The 22396-nt window shown below is 40.9% G+C and overlaps 1 protein-coding gene across 4 annotated transcripts in view; it reads right to left on the bottom strand.

Annotated features, from left to right (window-relative positions):
- Atg4a (Autophagy-related 4a) overlaps positions 1-22396 on the bottom strand; it is a 456226-nt gene that overhangs the window by 182967 nt on the left and 250863 nt on the right. For all 4 annotated transcript variants that reach the window (XM_025306187.1, XM_025306185.1, XM_025306186.1 and 1 more), the window contains one exon: positions 8055-8206. In XM_025306187.1, coding sequence (XP_025161972.1) covers positions 8055-8206 — 152 coding nt within the window. The remainder of the gene's footprint in view (positions 1-8054; positions 8207-22396) is intronic.

A 22396-nucleotide genomic window follows, 5' to 3' on the forward strand; every position in this document is an offset into this window, starting at 1 on the left:
ATCTCGTTACCAGAGAATTTTGGCTGTAACGGCCTGCTAGAGATTTAAGTTCCATCGACATATAGTGAAAAGAAATTTATTCCATAATGCTGGAAATTGAACGGATTTAAATGTCGGGCACCGTTAAATGCTTTGTTATCGACAAAACCGACAATTATACGCTTCGGTATTTGTCCAAGAATGACGTTGTCCAGTCTTTTTCCTACGACGCCACTATAAATCGTGAATGATTTAACTTCGACTCTCGTGAACGGGTATTTAGCAGTAGTCCTGGTCAACATTTTTGTATGAGCGAGTAATATGCCTGGATTAATTCTAGCTCTTCTGATGAGTAGTGTAGTATCTAAAACGCGTATCCGTGATATAGTATTTCCCTCCATAAGACAGAAGGAATCTTTCGAACGAACAAGCCTCATGCGTACTTCGACACCATTGATAAAAAATTTATCTGGATTGAAAACGTCGCAGTGAAGATGACCTACGAGATCCAGCGTTCGCTCTCCTTGTATAAAAGCGGCTCGCTTGTCGAGTCCGTGATTGATTGGTGTCGCTCCAGGTAGAGCGTCCATGTTCCCCGCCGTATCATTGTGCCACAGGCACCAAGCCAGGTGGGAGGTTTTTACTGGTGAAGCATAATTTAATAACGCCTCTATGTAAGCGCGGTAAGCGTAAGTATTGTTTGGAGGCGACACGAGCTTTTGGTTGAAATATACGTCGATTTGATTGAACATCGAATGCAGTATATGGTTTACTGGGCCTACTTTTGCGGCGGCGGCTCCTGCTACAGTTTCCGCTTCTACTCGTATGCGTAGCGACAGCATGGTGTGAGCAAGATCAATGTATTCTTCTCCATGCCCGGGTACGACGAATTCGACGGGCGCGTCGTCCGTGAGAGAAGACACGGGTTTGTAGTGAATCCATTGTGAACTCTCAATGCTGGTTTGTGTAGGTGGTAGGGTGAAGAGATCGAGTTCACTCTTTAAACATTTGCAGGAATGCGTATGAAGAAAGGACATGCTTCGAAAGCACACATTTGTTGTTGTTTAGGAAAAAAGTTTGACACGGTATGCTTCTTGATAACTCCTTAACGTTTAGCAAGTCCTCTTCCGCTTTTCTTCACTGAATGTTTCTTCGTCGGAATGTTTCCTCGCTAGCTTCTTACCCCGTTTTTTCCTCTGTACGTTTTTTCGAGTCACTTTCCTCTTACTTGATTTAAAAGCGTTGACTCGACGTTTGGGTGCAGATGTTTTACCGCTGTATCCGCTTAGCGTGACGAAAGGAAACTGACTCCGATGTTCGCAGGAGTTTTATATCCAGACCCCTCCATCAGTTTGTTAATGTGTTCTTCCGCTCTTCTTTTGAGATGTGAGCCTGATTCCTTGAGGCGTGTTTTAACAGCTACTTTCAACGGTGTATTATTCTCCACGTCATCGAATATATTAATCCCTGCGCGTAGAATTTCTTTTCCAACGACACGCGCACCACTGGTCAGATAAGGTAACACACGCCTAAACAGACCACCGAGAAAACTACCGATACCATGACCACGCCGATATTGCGATCCTGCAAAAACTCGTGGAATTCCACCGCCGCGACTTCCCCCGAATTGCGCTTCGTAATACTCTAAATAATGTGTCATATCGTGCTAATCACGATGTCTAAATTGTAATGTAACTGTCAACGTCCCAAATTCAAATGGTATTCTTTCGTCAACCTGGTCTCTTATATCTATTTCGATCGTACGGAAACACGTAACCGCAATGGTATATAATTCGGAGGTGAAAAATGCTTCACCATGTTAAGCATATTTATCACCGTTGTATTCGACGGGGACTACACGGAGAAGAGGAGAATACATGTCTCCTGTTATATAGGACTCACAAATGTTGCAATAAACAAAGAGTTTATCGGGTACACCTCGCTCCGCACTAGCTGGTTCATCGGACATAAGTTCAAGTTTTGACGTGATGAAAGAGTAAAACCTTCCTTCTCCAACTTTCTGGAGACTCACATTATGATCAGTATTGGGATGGTATGTTATACGCCCCTGCATAATTTTCGGCAAGTTGAGATGAATGAATCCTCGTTCGGTCTATACATATCGAAACCGAGCATACGAGCCACTTTGTCGGAAAACTTCACGAAATGAAGACTTGCATTCTTTAATATCACATGTGCAGTACACCGTTACTTTACCACCGTGATGAGGATCCTGGCGCCAGGCAATGTGTATTTTGAGTAATAAGCTAGCGTTGTTTAAAGCCTGTAATAGTTCGCTCACCGTGATGAAAACACCGGAGGTTATGCAGGTAACCCCGAATTTGGGTAAATGACCGTCACCTTTTATGATGACTGGTTTGGCGTTTTTGGTATTAATATTTTCACGCGGCAATGAAATGAATGCGAGTTCTGTATCTTCCTCGGGACGCACGTGTAAAAAACTAAAGGGAAATTGAATTTCGGTAAGCACAACTTCCCATAAGCTAGTCAGCTTCACTTCTTGAGGCAATTCCGTAATAAACGAAGTAGTTGTATCTTCTGGATAGCGTCGCATGCTACTATTGCTCGGTAGTATCATGAGAAACTGGTTTTCCTCCATCATGGTTTGGATGCAGCTTTATATTCGAAGCAGCTATCCAATAATTGAATTTAGAAGGGTAACCCCGCCAGCTGACGAAAAATTATTTGTTAGCTCCTCGTCCTCGGCGTCGTATCACCTTATCCACGATAAATTATTCTTCTTGTAAGTTTTTGTTTACCCTGGCTAGTTTTTGCTCGCAAAATATCCCATCGATTACTTCACCTGACAGACCACTCAGTTCGTATATACGGGGATTTCGTCATTCGAGAATACGGTGAATATGAAATATTTCTTCCGTTCAGTTCGCCTCATATCCTTTCTTAAAGACTCCTTTCGCTCTACTGACACTAGCGTACCCACTTTGTATTTAGCTCCACGACTATGATTTCTTCAATCGAGTTTATCGAGAAGATGGTAACGCTGTATTATATGTTCACGAGCGATGCATGCGTTTTCCAACGTGACGCTTGCCGGTTCCATTTTAATAGTGGAATGTCGAGTGTGATTGTAAGCGCGATGCCTTGCAAAACATTTATGTAGCGATGTGTATTCCTGTGTATAAAATAGCGCCATAAACGTTCTTTGAGCGTTCTGTTGAAGCGCTCGATCACCGCTGCGTTGACATCAGGATTTCGCACCGTGCGGAAACTTATATTCTTTTCCTTCAGAAATTTTTGAAATGACCGATGAATTCTTTACCCTTGTCACTCTGCAACCACACCGATACTCGCGCTCTGCTTCTTAAGAACACGTGACGAAAAGCTTCCGTCACGCTGGCCGAAGTCTTATTTCGTATTGGTTCTACTCAGACAAATTTGCTAAACACATCGATGATTGTCAACAAGTAACAATAGTCCTCATTATAATTTCGGAGATTAGCGAGTTCGACCAAATCAGCCTCCCACAGATCGTCGATATTCGTGACGCTGTAATGAAATTTATGCCGTGTCGGTCGATTAAGTGTGTATGCATCCTGCGCCTGAAGTCAACGAATAATCTCTTCACGCGTGGAGCTAGGTCCTGCTGCTCGCGAGAAATTTTTTATCGCAGAATATCCTGCATAGTGTGCAGGATCATTGTAGAATTTTGCGAGGTCGGTCATTCCAGTATGTTCCAATTGTTCGAACGTCTTTTACTCGCTGATTTAGAAGCCTTGTCGTTCACTCGCGTTTTACGCCTATATTGACCGGAAGTTATAAATGTCGCGTGTACACGCTCTGCGTCGCGTTCTTCAGCGAGAGACGTGTCTCTGATAGTACGTTTGCACGTTCGTCCTTTCGCTGGTGGAAGTCGATGTGCATAGCTGTTAGCCGGCGAAGAAGCTATACTCAATTCTAACGGATTCCAATCTATCACGCGTCTTTTACTCGTTGGTTTAGAAGTGTCACCGCTCATTTGCGTTTTATTTCTATTCTCATTGGTTGTTACAAACAGAGCCCGTCCATCCTCATGATCTTTTTCCTCAAGCGACGTCTGGGCAATCTTACGTTTAGACCAAAGCTTCTCGTTAGGTGATGGGAGTGGAGTGCTGCTACCTCTCGGAAGAGTTTCTCTCAATCTCGCGGAAAGATCATTTTCTTCCGTGACTGCTTCCAGTAATTCTCGATTTCCAACAAATTCCGGAGGAGTACCCACTTCACGCAAAAGTGCAACTGTACTCTCGTGCAAACTGTACTCTCGCTACTGCTCTACTGGTTTTTCGTTCACGAGCTGCGTCGTTCAAGAGGTCGATGATATTCGATCCTCTCAGAATTCTATCATCTATTGTCAGGACTCCTTGTATGTCCCAGCTTAATCGCCCGGGTACCGCCGCATCACACAAATGTGCCAGCAGCTTGCGCGCTTTAGCTCGGTAATTCTTTGGCACTTTATTCAGTATTCTTCCGATACTTTTCTGTTCGTTGGTGCGGTGGTGACAACTACGTGTATCGGCTCGTGCCTGCTGAGAAACGTTCAACGTTCGATGTACGCCGGTATCTATATTGGGAATATCTTCATTTGCATCTATACCTGCGTTTTCTTCTACCGCGTTTCCGTCAGCGTATTTGTCATCTTCGCAAGGGGTATCTCCTCTTTTCCCAGCATTTTCATTATCGTCGACCTCACCACTAACAACGGATTTCTTTTCTTTTTTTCCGCGTAATCGGCGCTTTTCCCACTCCGAAAAAAGTACAGCTGAAGCACCTCTCTATACAATCTCCATTTTTCCCATGCTCCTCCGAGGACCGAAGAGTTGAGAATTCTATGCATCTCTGCGCCGAGACACGATAGGACGGAACCCGGAGTACGCACCGTATTTTCATTCTCTACTGATGCTATGTTCAACGCAGTTGCGGAATTATCTGTCAAAACAGAGAGAATCGCAGTCGAGGAAGACGCCAACGACGACGACACCGAGGTCGGCGATATATGACAGTGCTGCTGCAATCTCTCAAGATTATCTGTAAAAATCAGTACCATCTTCTTGGTTCTTTCCATAGTTCAAGTGCGAACAGTCTCAATTACCGATAATTTTGGATAATATAGCCCCGAGTATAGGGCCAATCAGATAAAGTAGAAATCCTCCACGCTGCACTATCACTCTCCGTTTACCTTTCCAATCGGCACGATTATTAGCGATATGACGTTGATTTGTAATGTGATAGACGGTTTTATTCCCTTCTGCCGAGCGGTACGTTACCTTTGAGCGTGTTAAAGGCGCACTCGCAAATACATCTGATGAAATCACGGTCAGCTTCTCGCAGAAAGGCAGCGCGTTGTTTCTCCGTCAAATAATACAACGCCTTCAGAAGAGAGATGTTTTTCTCATCGATGGATCGTTTTGCCACGCTTGCTGCTTTATCGTTCTTTTTTGCATTCGTTCTGCTTCCACCACCCATTGCCATTACGACGACAAGACTGTCGCGGAATGAGCACATGCACGGGTTTTATACGTAACTTCTGGTGGATCTCTGTCGAACGTAAACATAGTGTGTATTATCGATTGGGAGGATACATGTACGAAACCGATACTCATCCGGAGTAGATTGTTTCAGATCGAGCAACAGATATCCATGTGGAAACGATGTAGCGTCATAGTAAACTTCTTCCAAAAGCTTTGAATCTTCCGGGCATACCTGTCTGGCCAAGTGGCGAATCTGAGCACGATCGCGGGGGTTTTTGAACACCACGATGTAATTGGTGTTGAGAGAAATATCTCGTTGCCCTCGTCCTTGATGAAATAGATTTTGCGAAATGAGTATAACACTAAGGTTTTTGTGATGACTCCCCTTCGTGAACAGATCGACAATTACTTCGCATGATGACGATTCCCTCATGAGATCGTCAATTATCACCAATTTCGCGACAAGCGGGTCGTTTGAATAATCATCCGTGCGCGGTAAGCCTTCTCGAAATTCTATTATGCATCGGCCCGATTTCACTACTTCATGCTGTAGTTGCCGGTAAGCCTCTTGTCACTCGGCATAATAAAATAGGATTCTTCCGAAAATAGAGTATCCGCCATTACGGGTAAATAACGAAGAAAAGTCTTTACGAAAACCGTTTTCCCACAACCCGTAGGACCGCAAACGATAGATGTCCAAGGATGTTTCCAGCGTACATTCATTTTACTAAATGACTGATTCTGTTACCTAGTGAAGCTACATAAATACTGGAGAAAAGAAGAAACAGCGATGAGCTTATAACCCGCGCTGCGGGTCTTCCGCGGCGGGCCCGATAGCACATCCACGGATATCCACGGAAGCGTCACGTTGAATAAGCTTCTTCACGTGACGCTCGCGGCCGCGGGAACAGTTTATTTTAGCGTAGCTAACGATATTAGCTTGTCAGCGCAAAGCTGTGAGCTAATAATCGTTCAATGAGTTCGTACGAACGAACATTTGTGGAAGAGACAGCTTCTAGCGATACAATTTGCTAAGATTTTATTGTGATTCGTGGGAGTGTATTCAAGGATAGAAATATATATATTAGGAGCGCAAAAAAGTTCTGAGCCCTAGATTTCATACTACTGAAACCACAATTTAAATTGCCTTAATTTTCCCGCCCCCTTGCGGTTTTAAAGCAGTGACATTTGGTCTTTCGAAACATCGTGTGATTTGGCGTTTGATGCACACAACCTTAAAATCAGCAGTGTTCACGATGGCAATAACAAAAGAGCATATTCGATTTTCCATCCACTTCGCGTTTCATCTGAAGAAAAATGCTGCTTAAGCCACTGAAATGATCTGTGTTGCATATGGAGAGAACGCTGTAAGTTATGCTACGTGTAAAAGGTGGTATCAAAAATTTCGCCAAGGAGATTTCAGTCTTGAAGATGAACCGCGTGCTGGACGCCCTCAAAAGATTGAAACGGACGAACTGCAAGCTTTGTTGGATATAAACTCTGCACAAACTGAAAAGGAGCTTGCAGAGCAACTTGGCGTTACGCGACAAGCCATTTCCACACATTTACATACAATGGGAAAAAGGAAGGCAGATGGGTTCCGCATGCACTGTCCGAAGACAACAAAAATCGACGGCGTGACACGGCACTCACTTTGCTTTCAAGGTTCCGGAAAAAGGATTTCCTGCACCAAATCATTACAGGTGATGAAAAGTGGATACTTTATGATAATCCGAAGCGTAAAAAATCATGGGTTGACCCTGGTCAACCTTCGACATCGACGCCAAAGACCAATATCCACGCTAAGAAGGTTTTGCTTTGCATATGATGGGAATGGAAAGGTGTATTGTATTACGAGTTGTTACCGAGCGGGTGAAACAGTAACGGCAGATCGCTATCAGCAACAATTGAGCAATTTGAGCGATGCGTTTGAATAAAAGAAGTCATTTACTGGCAAAGGACGTCGTAAAGTGATACTGCTTCATGACAATGCCCGACCACATGTTGCGAAAGTGACTCAGGACCATATCTTTGCGTTAGGCTGGGAACTTCTCCCGCACGCGGCATATAGCTCAGACATGGCGCCTTCCGATTACTACCTATTCCGGTCTCTGCAGCATTTCTTGGCTGATACACATTTTGTGACACTTGAAGAGATACGAAAATGCATTGATGACTTTATCGCCTCGAAGCCGGTGAGCTTCTACCATCAGGGAATTCGCAAGCTGCCCGAAAGATGGCAAAAGGTCATCGATGCAAACGGGGAATATTTCGTTGATTAATATAGTTTTGTTTATTTTTAAATAAATTTTGAATTTTGCAAAAAAGGGCTCAGAACTTTTTTGTGTTCCTAATATTCAAAAAGCTATGTAATCCTCTTTAAAAAACTGAAAATTAAGAAAAAGAATATAAGATTAAAAATAATCTTAACAAGGCAATCTGAAATAATTCCATAGTCAGATAAATATTATCATCTTTTTTTTCTTTTTCTCTTTATCCAAAACACCTTTCCGGATTTTTCTTAGATATTTTAGATGAACATTTTAGATGAGACACATTGTGCGCGCGTGTGTATGTGTGTATGTTTACCTTAAGTCCATTAATGTACACAGGATTAATCTCACTGAGTCCAAGACGGAGTGGAATTAATAATAGCAAAGGCTTCCACTGGTTAGGTGCTTTCAAAGTCATTTCTTCATCTACTTCCGCTGTCACACTGCCGTCCACTTTACATTGCTTCACTGTGAATACATACATCTCATGATATTTATACATCACGATATATAATTAAACAAAACATAGTGAATTAAAATCAATATTGATCCATCAATTAATAGTTCAAATATAAATATTAAAACATATTAGCTTTAGTTTTTTAATTTTAATTTTATTTTTTCAGAAACAATTGTAGAAATTTAAAATAAAAGGGATAAATGAAAAAACAAAATAAAAATAGAATTAAAGAATAAGAAAAAGAAACTATAATGTACAAAATTACATTCATATAGTAATAATGTACAAAGTATCTCATAACTAATGTTGTAGAGATCGTGGAGACATAAAGCGGGTTAAGACAAACATAAAATCCCATATCGTTTTGCGAGATTCGCAATAATTATCGAGTTATTAATGACAGAAATCTGAGGAGTGGGAACGTGCCGACATACAGTCCCTGGCCAAATTAATAGACGCACCATGTATTTTTCTATTTTTTCTAATTAACTATGTTATTTATCCTAATTCTATTTGATTGAGGCAATTGAGTTGTGAAAATAATGTTAGATAATTGTTTTTAGTATTCAATTATGCTATTTTATCGATGTGTCACGTCACTAGCTATCAAATTTCGCTTTTGTCTTTAACCCTTTAACGCCCGACTTTTTTTATAAGTGTTTTAAGAATAAAATTTGATTTTTTTTAACTGAGACTATAAGTAGTGATAACCAAAAAAATATCAGAATTTTATATTGGTTTTCTTATCATTCGTTTTTTGTTTATTGGTAAATATGACTTGGATCCTGAAAACATATACGAGATGAGCAACTTATACAGAGAAAAATGAAGGGTAATCTATACGAAATAACTCTGATAGTCAGCTTGAAATTTTTGAGCTGAAACTTTACTATACAAGGTATGTAAATATGAAACCGGAATTTTTGTATAGAAAATACACGTTTATTGTATGAAAATGATAAAAAATATTTTATTCGAAATATTACCCATCGCTAGCTATACATTTTTCCCACCTGTCTGACAATTTGTGGATGTCACGCCAAAAAAACTGTTGCTCTTTTGAGGCAAACCAGTCATCGAGCCATTTTCGTACATTTTCGTAAGAAGTGAAGCGCTGCTCAGCAAGTGCGTGTCCCATCGATGCAAATAAGTAGTAATCGGACGAAGCCAAGTCTGGTGAGTAAACCGCATGCGAAGGTATTTCCCAACTAAACGCCTCAATCGTTTCCTTGACAGTTTTGCTGTGTGATGGTGCATTATCATGAAGCAAAATCACTTTGTGTTGCCGTTTTTGATATTCTGGTCGTTTTTCACGCAAAGCTTGATTCAAATCGATCATTTGTTGTCGGTAGCGTTCAGTATTAACAGTTTCGCCAGATTTTAGCACCTCATAACAGATCACACCCTTCTGATCCCACCAAACACAGAGCATTGTCTTCCGTCCATAGTGATTTGGTCTTGCAGTCGATGTCGATGGTTCGCCTGGAGTTACCTATGATCTTTTACGCTTAGGATTCTCAAAATATATCCATTTTTCATCGCCAGTCAATTCGATGGAGAAATGACTTTCTTTTGTACCTGGCGAGCAGCATTTCGCAAGTGGTTTTTCGGTTTTTCTGCTGTCTTTCGTTCAGTTCATGTGGAATCCATTTTCCCATCTTCTGGATCTTTCCCATGGCTTTCAAACGTATGGAGACGGCTTCTCGTGTCACATTTAATTGATCCGCGAGTTGTTGTTGCGTTTGAACGTAATCCTCATCCAACAATGCTTGCTATTCGCTGTCATCAAACTTTTTCGGTGGTCTTCCACGTTCTTCGTTTCTCACGTCAAAATCGCCACGTTTGAATTTTTTAAACCACTCAAAGCACTGTGATTTACCAAGAGCATGCTCACCGTATGCTTCGACAAGCATTCGATGCGATTCTGCAGCAGTTTTCTTCAAATGGTAACAGAAAATCAATGCTGTCCGCAAATCGTAGCTTTCAGGCACAAAATTCGACATGTTCAACGCTATTACAAACTATGCTGTTGTATGAAACTTATATTGTTGTGAGTTGAAAATCTTTGTCAGATGTCAACAAATGGAAATGACGCCAATGACACGGTTTGACGGTAACTACATTGACAGCTGGGGCCATCTATAGGCAAATTCTGGTTTTATATTTACAGACCTGGTATTTGTGAGTGAAGTTTATCATTCAGAGCGTCAAGCTTACTGTTTCAGAAGAATATCTTATAAAGGGTTTTTCAATAAGGGCGGGTCGATGTTGCAATGGAATAAAACCAGCTGTGTGAGATATTAACGAAATTATTTCTTTATTTGAAAGGCCCATGTATGCCATTATGTGTGGAATATAACATCCTTCAAATGTCCGCCGCGGCTTCTCACGGTGGCACGGATCCGAGTGGCCCAATTTTCAATGATTCTGCCGCATAGATCCGGCTGAATTTGAGCGATGGCCTGGATTATGTTGACTTTAAGAACATCGGTCGATTGCGGCTTATTGGCATAGACCTGCGACTTCAGAATATCCTACAAGAAAAAGTCTAGCGGAGTCAAATCGTACGATCTTGGTAGCCAATTCACGTCACCTCTGCGAGAGATAACCTAACCTCAAATCGTTCATGCAGAATGTCCATCGTGGCGTCCGCTGTGTGGCACGTAGCGCTGTCCTGCTGGAACAACATGTCGTCTGCGTCCATATCGTTCAATTTGGTCCAAAAGAAATTGGGTATCATCGTTCTGTTGCGCTCGCCATTGACGGTGATGGCCTCACCAACGTCGTTTTCGAAAAAGTACGGACCAATGACGCCGCCGGCCCAAAATCCGTACCAAACAGTAACTTTTTGTGGATGCATTGCTACCTGTTGAACCTCGTGTGGGTTGGCGTCGTGCCATATACTTGTCGTGAAATTATGCTTGTTAACATAGCCATTCATCCAAAAATGCGTCTCGTCGCTAAAGATGATTTTTCGGCCAAAATTGGGGTCCTCTTCCAAATGTTCCGAAGCCCAGTCAGCGAACAAACGGCGTTGTCTATGGTCATTAACTTTGAGCTCCTGGGCCAGTTGGATCTTGTATGGGTGCAGGCCCAAGTCCCGACGCAAAATTCGCCAAGTTGAAATCTGCGAAAGGCCGAGTTCTTGTGCACGGCGAGGAATTGACTGCCTCGGGTTCTCCTGCACACTTTCACTTACAGCGGCGATGTTCTCGGCCGATCTGGCGTTCCTTTGACGTACGGGTGTTGGCTGATCGTTTACCGAACCGGTCGTCTCGAATTTGGCCACCAAACGTTGGAGAGTCGACTTTGAAGGGCCACCGCGTCTGCCGTAAAATGGGCGCAACGCGCGCAACGTTTGCACTAACGAACACTCATTTTGATAATAAAGTTTTATCATTTGGACGTGCTGCTCAATCGTGTAACTTGTCATGGTGATTTGGCATCAATGACTGAATAATAAACAACAGGTTAGACAGACGCCGCCAAAACAACATAGCCGCCACAGGCTGCCAACATCAACCCGCACCAATTGAAAAACCCTGTAGATCACCATTTAGATAATCAATCGTCCCTTCATTTTTCGTCGCATAAAAAACTGTATGTCACCAGATTTCACGAAAATAGATTGATTTCTTGGTTTTCGTGTCTACCATACCAGATTCGCCATTTTGAATTTCTGTATTCTTTTAATTTCACATTTTGCATCTGAGAAAGCTTCCAAATGTATAAAATTATAACAGATATCAATCTATTCATTTATTATAGTGCACTTCTATATGTCAGTAACAATGCTAACTATACCTACTTGGAATTTGACAAAACATATTATCATTAAAACTGAGCTAAAAACAGACTAAACCGAATCTGCATACAATCTATATACCATTTTTTAGAAGAAAAATTCACCTTTACAGTGATGCAAAGAAAACGAAAATATCTCCTTTTTTGAATAAGTTATGGATTCTTAAATGCGTTTCTGGTAATTATAGTTACCAGTAGGCGTTAAAGAGTTAAACAAGGCATGACACGCGCTAGTAGAACTGCCGCACGCTGCAGGAACGAACGTTTAAAGACAATGTGGCCGAAGTTTTTTTAATGTTTACTTGTTTCTTTACTTCGAATTTGTTCTTTTTAAAGTAAAATAGATGTTTTTAAATACAAATTATTGATTTTTACCTTTACAAGTATCGGTAGAAAAAGTGACTTATCATCATCACAATTGTGTTTTATTTACTCTGTAATCCCATGTTACGGCCTGCGGACTTCAGGCAATTAAAACTTTTCTTTCTCTCCTCAAATTTCTATTCTTTTAATACAACAATGGACATAAGAAATAGACACATATGGTGAACAGCCTCAGCGTCAAACCAAAGGCGATTCGGAAAAATTCAATAACAGGAAGCAGTACCCTGTTGTAAAAATCTACACGTCTCTATTCAGAGCTTATATCTGGGAACTTTCACCAAATGTGTCCGTCGCTTTATTTATAAAATTTGACTCTGCATTAACAAATCCCCAGTAAAACAAGCAACTCTAAGCATTCCTGCTCTCAAACCTTAAAACCTGTGTCCTCTTAGTTTGAATCCATATGTACCCTACCAGTCAAATAATCGGAGTTAGTCACCAAATAACCTGTCACCATCTTTTCACGGTCGTCTTATCTTAACCTATGCTTTACGACATCCTGACTCTTCCAGTTGACCAAAACATATGATTCCTCTCCTTATCTTTCAAAATCTTCTTGTATTTATCCTACAAGAGTCCACCACTCCCGCACTTTTCATATCTAACGCATTCAGCCAATCATAACCAATCCGCCAAAAATTATGAGACATCCACGCTTCATCCCTTATTCCATCTATATTCATGTCTTCAAGAACTAACAGTCTCCTCCCATGAGATCTTTTAACTTCACCTTTAATTTCTAATGGCTAAGACTTTTCCACTAAGGTCAACCAGGACCAATAATAAAAAATTACTAATCAAATCTTTGACATCATTGAGCTCTTCTTAGGGTTTCACTCGTTCTCCAAGGGCCATCTCTCTACCCACCCTGGTGGCTCCTGCCTTTGATCATCGATATAAAAACCGCGATAATTCGCCTCCGGACACACTTTTTCTCTTTCTTTTTCGGCAGGTTTATCAGTGATTTTACACGCTTTTTTACACTCTTTGGCAGTTGTTCTCAGTTATTTTTTCTGAGTCCTTCTGCAGCTTTTCTTGGCATTTTCCATGCATCTCATTAGCAGTTGGTCTTGCATGTCTTTCGCAATTTTTAATTATTACCTGCTGCTTTAAAATATATCGTTGTGTGTAACATAACTGGTGCCAAACTGGACATCCGTGAGCGACAGAGCCGGCATTGCATACCCACGCAGACTAGCAGCAATTTTTTTACTTCTCCTTGCACAAGGTACCTTGGGACCTAGGAGGATGGCCGCCTTCGTGCGGAGGCAGCGGTGGCATCGGTGGTGGGTATCATCAAGGACTGAAGGTGGCGCCTCAGAAAACGAATGCTACTTTCATGACGGCAGCCGTGAGGTGCCGTCGGAGTCTCAAGTCCTCGTGGACGGAGTCCGCGTCCGCATCAGGCCCACGATTAAATATTTGGGCCTGATGCTGGATGGCCGATGGGATTTCGAGATTCGCTTCAGGTGGCTGGCCCTCCGGGTCTACAAAGCTGGCCTAGCTCTGGCCGGGCTCATGCGGACACAAGGGAGTCCCGGATGGCACGCTCGCCGCTTATACGTGGGTATGGTGCTCTCGATCGCCCTCTATGGGACGCCCATATTGGCGTCTCAGTTTAAGGCCATCGACCGCAGTAAACGCTTAATGCGTCAGGTGGCTGCGATCGGTGGTTGTGAAGGCGGTTCGGGGTACTGCACCGTATCGTATATGGTGGCGATGACCCTAGCCACCCCCCCCCCGCGTGGAGCTCCTCGCAGAGGAGTGAAGCACCCTCTACTGGAGGGTGCGTAAGCTCCGCGAGGAGGGGAAGGAAGTAACAGCCTGGCAGCCCTGAAGTCTCAGGACTAGAGCCCGAATCATGGAGCGGTGGGACGCCTTGCTGGCGGACTCCCGCGGACCCAAGCTCCAAATGGCCGAGTCCGTCCGCCCCTGTCTGCCGGTGATGGCAGACAGGCGGAGACGTGGGACTTTCGTCGCATTTGGTGCAGGTGCTGACCGGACATGGGTGTTTCGGTCGGTACCTGCACCGGATTCAAAAGAAGCCCACCACTCGATCCAACCACTGCCCGGTGCTCAAGAACACGGCGCATCATACGTTGGCCGCATGCGAAGCATGGGGCCAGCAGCGCCGTATCCTCGCCCGGGAGATAGGTTGCGCTGAGGAAGCCCTTTCGCTCCCGCGCATAGTCCAGGCCATGTGCGGAAGCGAGAAGGCGTGGGAGGTAGCGGCCTCCTTCTTCAGGAACGTAATGTTCCCGGAAGGAGGCTGCCGAATGGGAGCGCCGTCCCGATACCTGTCGCAGGGAGCGACGGGGCCAGCGACGGCGCCGGCGGCGGTTCTCCCCGTGGCTAGAGAGTGGACCCGAGGTGGCGCTGGCCGAGGAGCTGCCTCTGATTCGTCGGGAGTCTCGTCGGCCTCGGGCCCGCCTCCGTCCGCGCAGGAAGGGGGGCGACGGGCATAAAACCCGCCTCCCTGCACGTCGGTGAGGATAGGAAAGGGGGGAGGGAGGCCCGTTTGGGGACGGGCCCCACTCCCCCGCTTCCTCTCGGCTAGAGAAGGTGGGTGTCCCCTCTCTCCAATTAGAAACTAGGAGGCCAACCCGGCCGGGCGACCGGCCAGAGCGCCGCACCTCCGACCCCATTTGTGAGAGGGGGCGCAGCACTTTGAGCGAGGGTCTCCATTAGAGCTCCAACGCCAGAGTGTCGGGGAGGGAGTACAGGTGCAGTTCCTCCGACTCCCCACCCCCAGTCCACCTGGAAGATACCCCAATGGAGTTTTAGCCGGTAAGAGTCCGGCATAACCCTCGACCCCCCCAAGGGTCGAGGGTATCCATGAGAATATCCCCACCGAAAAGGAAAGGGCATCTTGGGACCAGTAGTAAGTTTATACTTTATACCCTTATTTATATTTTCGTTTTTCGACTGAACACCTCTTTTTTGAAATCCGGTTTTAGTAGACCTTTATTATTACTCCGTGGTCTCCATTCACCGAGTTCTCTACACTCTCAAGTCCATTTATGTAACAAGAGACCCCGACGAGTTAGAATCTCATGTGCAATATCTCCGAACAATAATTAATTTTGCACTAGAAATCGATTATCACACAAATCTGACACTCCAATTCATACCTCCATACATCCTCCCGCAACATGCACTTCCAGGTATTCCTCTATCTTCTCCCACACGTTCGTCCACTCCTTCGATATCTTATTCTCCTGTCTCTTTCTATGAACTGTCCACTCCCCTTAATTCACCAGACCGCTCTCGTTCCCCCTCGCCCGACTAGTCTTTACTATATTCGTTTTCCTTCCCTTTTCTTTCCTCCTCCTTCTGAGTACTTCTTACATAGTGTATGTGTGTGTGTGTGTACACACATACACACACATACACATATACACATACACACATACAATTATTCAGTCAAATTGCGTACTTGTAAATCGTCACTTTCTAAATTGCGCAGTTATATCATTTTGTTTGTTATCCTAGTTTTAATAAATTTGTTAATAATATAATTTCCATAATTTCAAAATCACCCCAATTAGCCCACTTTCCAACAATCGACTCATGGTCCTATCCCCGATAAAAGGATCGCGTCCCTGACTGAAAAACGGACTGCTCGTCATACGTCAGCGAGCGATTAAAGGAACCCGTCGGGTTGCTGACCCGCTTCCTGGCACACGCGTACAAACGAGGTTCGCCTTTCCTGCAAATAGATAATTTGCGTTCCTCCTCTAAGACGTAACACCCACAATGAATTATCAAAATAATATTCAAAATATTTTATTCAAAAATAACAACTTTGTAAAGCTTGTATAATTGATTTAGTAAACAAAATCTATTAATGCGTCTATTGATTTGGCCAGGGACTGTAGATGATCGGAGAAGCATCGTAGTCATTTCGATAAGAACGCGGCCCAGTCGATCCAGAAACTGTTGCCGGCGACGAGGGGAAAGGTAACGTGCTGCTATTCGTGTTTTATTTCGCCGCACCTCTTGCAGCACGCCGCCAACAGTTGCTAGGTCGATTGGGCCGCGCTGTGGCCCGAGAGGTTGCGATGCTTCTCCAATCATCCATTTCGGCGCGCATTCACTTGTCAGATTTCTGTCATTAATAATTCGATAATTATTGCGAATCTCGCAAAACGATATGGGTCTTTTACGTTTGTCTTGACCCGCTCTATATCTCCACGAGCTCTGCAACATTAGTTATGAGATACCTTATATAAAGGGGACTGCATTGCAATACGTCAAATAAATGGACCGTTTAGAGATATTATACGGGGAAGTACAAAGAAAAGAATCAACTTTTTATTGAATTATAGCATATACACTGCTCAAAAGAATTATGGCATAGATAATTTTTGCCGAAAATTGACCAGCTTTGACTGACGATTACTTCCCGAAGAATTATTGTAGACTAATGATTCATTTTCAAAATGAAGCTTGAGGTCTTTAATTCAATTGAAAAAAAAATGGAGTCGCTACAATTTTTTTTCGCAAAGTTATAACCCTTCAAAAATATCGTTGTTTTTGACCTTCAGGCCAAGTATTGGCCGGCGGATTTAATGACTGGAAATCATAGTGGAGCAATGGCAAAAGTGTTTGTTGACATACGCACGCAAACACGCGCGCATGTTTTTCAGCTCCTGGCTCGTGTTTTAACCACAGCCAACATTTCTAGCATCGGCAAACAAACTCTCTCCGTGTTCTCCACGGCTTCGTACGATTTCTGAAGGGCTATAACTTCGCGAAAAGAAATTGTAGCAACTCCATTTTATTTCAAATTAAAGGGGAAGATTTGAACTTTATGACGATGCAAATGGCGTCCCCGAAAAAAATAATCCACGTCCGTGCATTCCGTCAAACTTTACAATTTTCAATATACCAAACATGCCTTCAGATGTCAGGGGTTACAGGGATAGGGGTGCATTGCATGCAAAAAGTTGAGATACATTCTTAAAGTAAAGATTTCAAGCTTCATTCTGAAAAAAAAATCATTAGTCTGCAATAATTTTTCGCGAAGTAATCGCCAGTCAAAGTTGACCAATTTTCGGCGATAAATTATCTATGCCATAATTCTTTTGAGCAGTGTATATTAAAGCGACAAATAACATTGTTATTTAATATTTAATTTGTTGATCTTGTAAACGAAATAGCATTGCAGACTCAATCATCATTGACTTATATGAGGTGGTGATGATAATATTTCCCAAGCATATACAGGATCTACCAAAAGTTCCGGAACGGCTAATTATTTCAAAAAATAATGACTGTTTAAAACAATGTTTGAAACAAAAGTTGCTTAAAAGGCTTAAACGGTTTAAAAAACTATCAGATATTGATAATTGTTTGACATTGGAATGACCTTGAGAAATATTATCAAGTTCGACATAAAAATCTTAAATGGAAATTCCAATTTTTTATTACACCGTCTTTTTCCATCAAGTAATTTAAACAACTTTTGTCCGAAACAATTCTTATTTGCCCAATATTTTTTGAGATTTTTAAGGATAACTTGGTAACTTTTTTTAATGTTTAACTTACGATAACTTGCTAACTGTTTGTTGGGATAAAAAAATGGTATTAGACTTTCCTATTCTATTTGATCTCAAGAATATATTAGTATAATAATGCTCTATTTTTCGTTAATTTATCGATTTTTCGAAATTTCAAAATCATCAAATTAACAAAAGTCAAGGCGCTATTGTAATAACATATTCTTGAGACCAAGTAGAATAGAAAAGTCTAGTACCATTTTTTTTATGTTAACAAACAATTAGCGAGATATCGTAAGTTAAATATTAAAAAAGTTACCAAGTTATCCTTAAATATCTCAAAAAATATTAGGCAAATAAAAAAATGTTTCAGACAAAAGTTGTTCAAATTAATTGGTGGAAAAAGGCGGTGTAATAAAAAATTAGAGTTTCCATTTAAGGAAACCATTTAAGGAAATAACAAAAGCATTTGCAGCTTTTAATGGATTACATAAATAATTGTGTTATGTAACACCAATGTAATAGGAACGTAATTACTGTTATATAACGTGTTACATTACTGTTATATTATTATTATAATGTTGTCTCCAGTTTATAACAAAACAATGTAACAAATATACAGGGTCTGCCAAAAGTTCCGGAACAGCTAATTATTTAAAAAAATAATGATTATTTAAAACAATGTTTGAAGCAAAAATTGTAGGGCTTAAAGAAAGCTATCAGATATTGATAATTGTTTGACCTTGGAATGACCTTCAGAAATGTTATCAAGATCGACATAAAAGTCTTAAATAGAACCCCCTATTTTTTCTTACATATTCTTATAGCTGACGTTGAGACGTTTCCGAAACACTGGTTACAAATTCTTTCCATAAAAACTTTTCCAGTTATGAAACTTGAAAGTTAAAATATCGGCATTAGTATTACCCAAGGTGTACCACGTGGAGGTTGCACGGTCGGATTTACACCTCTTATGTGTGTATGTGTGTATGTCATAGCAGAGATAAGTGTTTTATCCCCACCACTCACACGCAGAACATTTGGGCCCACGCACGCTACGCACATAGAGCTGGCGCAGCTTCAGTAAATTTGGTAAAGAATATTGATGCGAAGTTAACTTTGTCTCAAAAAACAAAATCAGAAATATCAACCTATGGATATAATCCATCCTACACTAACATTTTATTCATTCTTCGTCTAGTGTAATTGTTTTCACGTTGGACAATGCGTTTAACTGATAAAGAAAGAATTACTATTCTTATACTTTATACAATTTGAAATATCAGCAGCGAAGAATGAATTCATCTAGGAATATTGCGGCGAAATTATAAGTCAAGACGACAGGAGGGGAAAAGTATATGATAAATATATGTGTAGTTTCCTTTTTAATCTTAACAATGGTAAGTAGAGATAGATATAGTTTCCTTTTTAATCTTAACAATGGTAAGTAGAGATAGATATAGTGGTTAATTAAATGTTGAAAAATAATATTGAAGATAAAAATAATATGAAAAAAAAATTAAAAGTTTTTGGTCAGTTTCAGATTTTGTTGTACACGCGACATGGAAAGGGAATAAAATAAAGTTCGCTAACCACTCGATAAATCTAAATTGTTATGCGAAAGTAATGATGGTAAACGGTGATCATAGAATAGGTATTTTTGCTAAGAGAGCGATTCAACCTGATGAAGAATTATTTTTTGACTATAGGTATGTCGCTGTAATGTTTTGTTTAATTTATTAATTGCAAACAATTAAAATCATGCGATAATTTTCAGATATAGACCAACAGAACAATTAAAATTCGTCGGTATCGAGCGAGAAATGGAGTTTCTCTAATATATGTATATATATTATATGGACTTTCATACGTATAAATGGTGCATCAAGCAAATACATACAGCTGAAATATTAGAAAGGAAATAAGCCCTGCCTGATTTGTATGCCTCTCTATTTTTAATTAAATTTTATTGGGAGTACAAATAAGTTTCCGCCGTTTCCTATCAAAAATTAGGAATTTGCTGTGAAAGAACGGTTCATTACGTTTTATTCAAAGTATTGTCCATCACTAGCCACTACTTTTTCCTATCTTTCTGGCAGCATTCGGATACTACGTCGGAAGAACTCTTTATCTTTTGAGGCTATCCACGAATCGACTCAATTTTTAGTATCTTCATATGATGTAAAGTGCTGCTTAGACAGGCTATATGCTATCGACCGGGACAAGTGATAATCGGAAGGGGCAATGTCTAGTGAGTACGGCGGGTGGGGTAGGACTTCCCAATTAAGTGTTTCCAAATAGGTTTTGACCGGTTTTGCAACATACGGCCGAGCATTGTCATGTAGGAGAATAATTTTGTTGTGTCTGGAGTAGTAATGGGCGCGTTTTTCTTTGAGTACTCGGCTCAATCTCATTAATTGTGTTCGGTAGAGAGCTCCAGTAATGGTTTCTCTCGGTTTGAGCAACTCATAATACACGACACCAAGCTGATTCTATCAAATACACAGCATGAGTTTTTTTCCATGAATATTCGGTTTGGCTGTCGATGTTGAAGCATGGCCAGGTGGTGATTTTCTCTTCTATGGGTTATCGTAGTGATTCCAATTTTCATCACCAGTGACTAAATGATGCAAAAAACCATTTCTTTTATGCCTGGCAAGTAGCATTTCATACGTGCAAAATCGGCGTTCAACGTCTCTCGGCTTCAGTTCATATGGAACCCAAGATCCTTGTTTTTTAATCATTCCCAACGATTTTAAACGATGTGAAATTGCTTGTTGAGTCACTTCTAATGTAAGTGCAAGTTCTTCTTGCGTTTGGCACTAATCTTCCTCCAATAATGCTTTCAATTCCGTGTCTTCGTACACTTTCGGCCTTCCACTACGTTCTTTGTCTTCCACGTCAAACTCACCGTTTTTAAACTTTTGAAACCACTTACGACAACTTCTCTCACTTAAAGCAGTCTCACCATATGCTTCTACAAGCAATCGATGCGCCTCAGCTGCAGATTTCTTCAAATTACAGAAGTAAATCAAAAGTTCCCGCAAATGACACTTATTCGGCACAAAACTTGACATTTTCGTACGAAAAAAATTATGTGATGCTGATACGGAGTCACTAATACTTCAAGGTTATGTTGTTACCAGATGTCCAAACTTACGATATTACGTTTTACATCTGACAATTTCAACATAACCTTCTGGTGAGGCCATCTTTTGTCAAACGGCGGAAACTTATTTGTACTCCTAATACATTTTCATTTGTCTGCCCAATTTTGCAAAATTGTCGTAAAGAGATTTTTTGCACATATAGGTAAAGGAACTTTTTGAAATATGTTCAAGTTTTTTATGGACATCTCGAAACATAAAAATATAAAAGTAAAAATATATGTATACATGTTGTGAATAAATAAAATGATTTCAAATAACATCGATTTGAATATATCTCAAAAAGTTCCAACTATATTTCGCCTTGATACCATTTGATATTTATTTACTTTGTTGTACATTTGATCGTAATGAATTTTTTACAATTATGTGAAACGCGAACTTATAATGATCGATAAGATATTATTTAATTTTAGTGTGATGATACTTAACTACTGAGTTTATTGAGATTCGAGAGTACATATTCAACTCCTGCCCTTAATCATGACCCGATATATTAACAAAAGAAAATTTCGACTCAGTAATAAGATAAAAAAGAAACGTCGGACGCAAAGGTGTGGGGCTATGCGTGCATCGCTACGAGAGCGCTGAAGAAGCACATAGCAGCGAATGCGAGCAAGTGAGCAAACGAGAGAGAGTGAGACAGAAGTGCTTATTGACTCGTCTAGGGAGATCGCTCTTCAATTTTTTTAAAAACAACGTAGTATACATTAAGCACGCAATATCGGTGCATCATCATTCAGTGGGATACATCAGTGATTGTGTTATAGGATATCTTGATTAAATATCAGTGATTTATTAAGAAGTAAGTATGATTAATATTATATACTTATTATATTTTTCTAGTCCGTTTTTTATCCATTTCTTTATTTTTATCTTGCACTTTCGTGTAGCGTAAGATTATGATGAATAATTATGACAATGACAAGTATACACGAGTATGCGCGAGTATTTTTAAGCAGATTGCCCATATTTAACATTCTTTTTTCAGCTGATGAGTGGCTACATGTTAATATGTATCTCTTTTATTACTCAAGATATTGAAATAAATTGAGTAAAAATGTATGTATTAACATGCAGTTACTCGCAGCTGAAAAAGAATGTTAAAGACGGGCAATCTGTTTAAAAACACTCATGCATCCTCAAAAATATATTTGGTATTAATTAACTCCCGTGCCTCTTAATGATTTCAGTAATGGCTAATAATAAAGAGGACCATTTAATGGATGATATGGGGGACGAGTTGCAGAAAATTGCAATTGAACAAGAAAATGTAATTTTGAAAACTGAAAATAAAAACTTAAAAGAAAATTTGATGAAAATAGAGGCTTAGCTCAAATTA

This window comes from Harpegnathos saltator, unplaced genomic scaffold, assembly GCF_003227715.2.
Source record: "Harpegnathos saltator strain DR-91 unplaced genomic scaffold, Hsal_v8.6 scaffold765, whole genome shotgun sequence".
NCBI classification, from domain to species: Eukaryota; Metazoa; Arthropoda; class Insecta; order Hymenoptera; family Formicidae; genus Harpegnathos; species Harpegnathos saltator.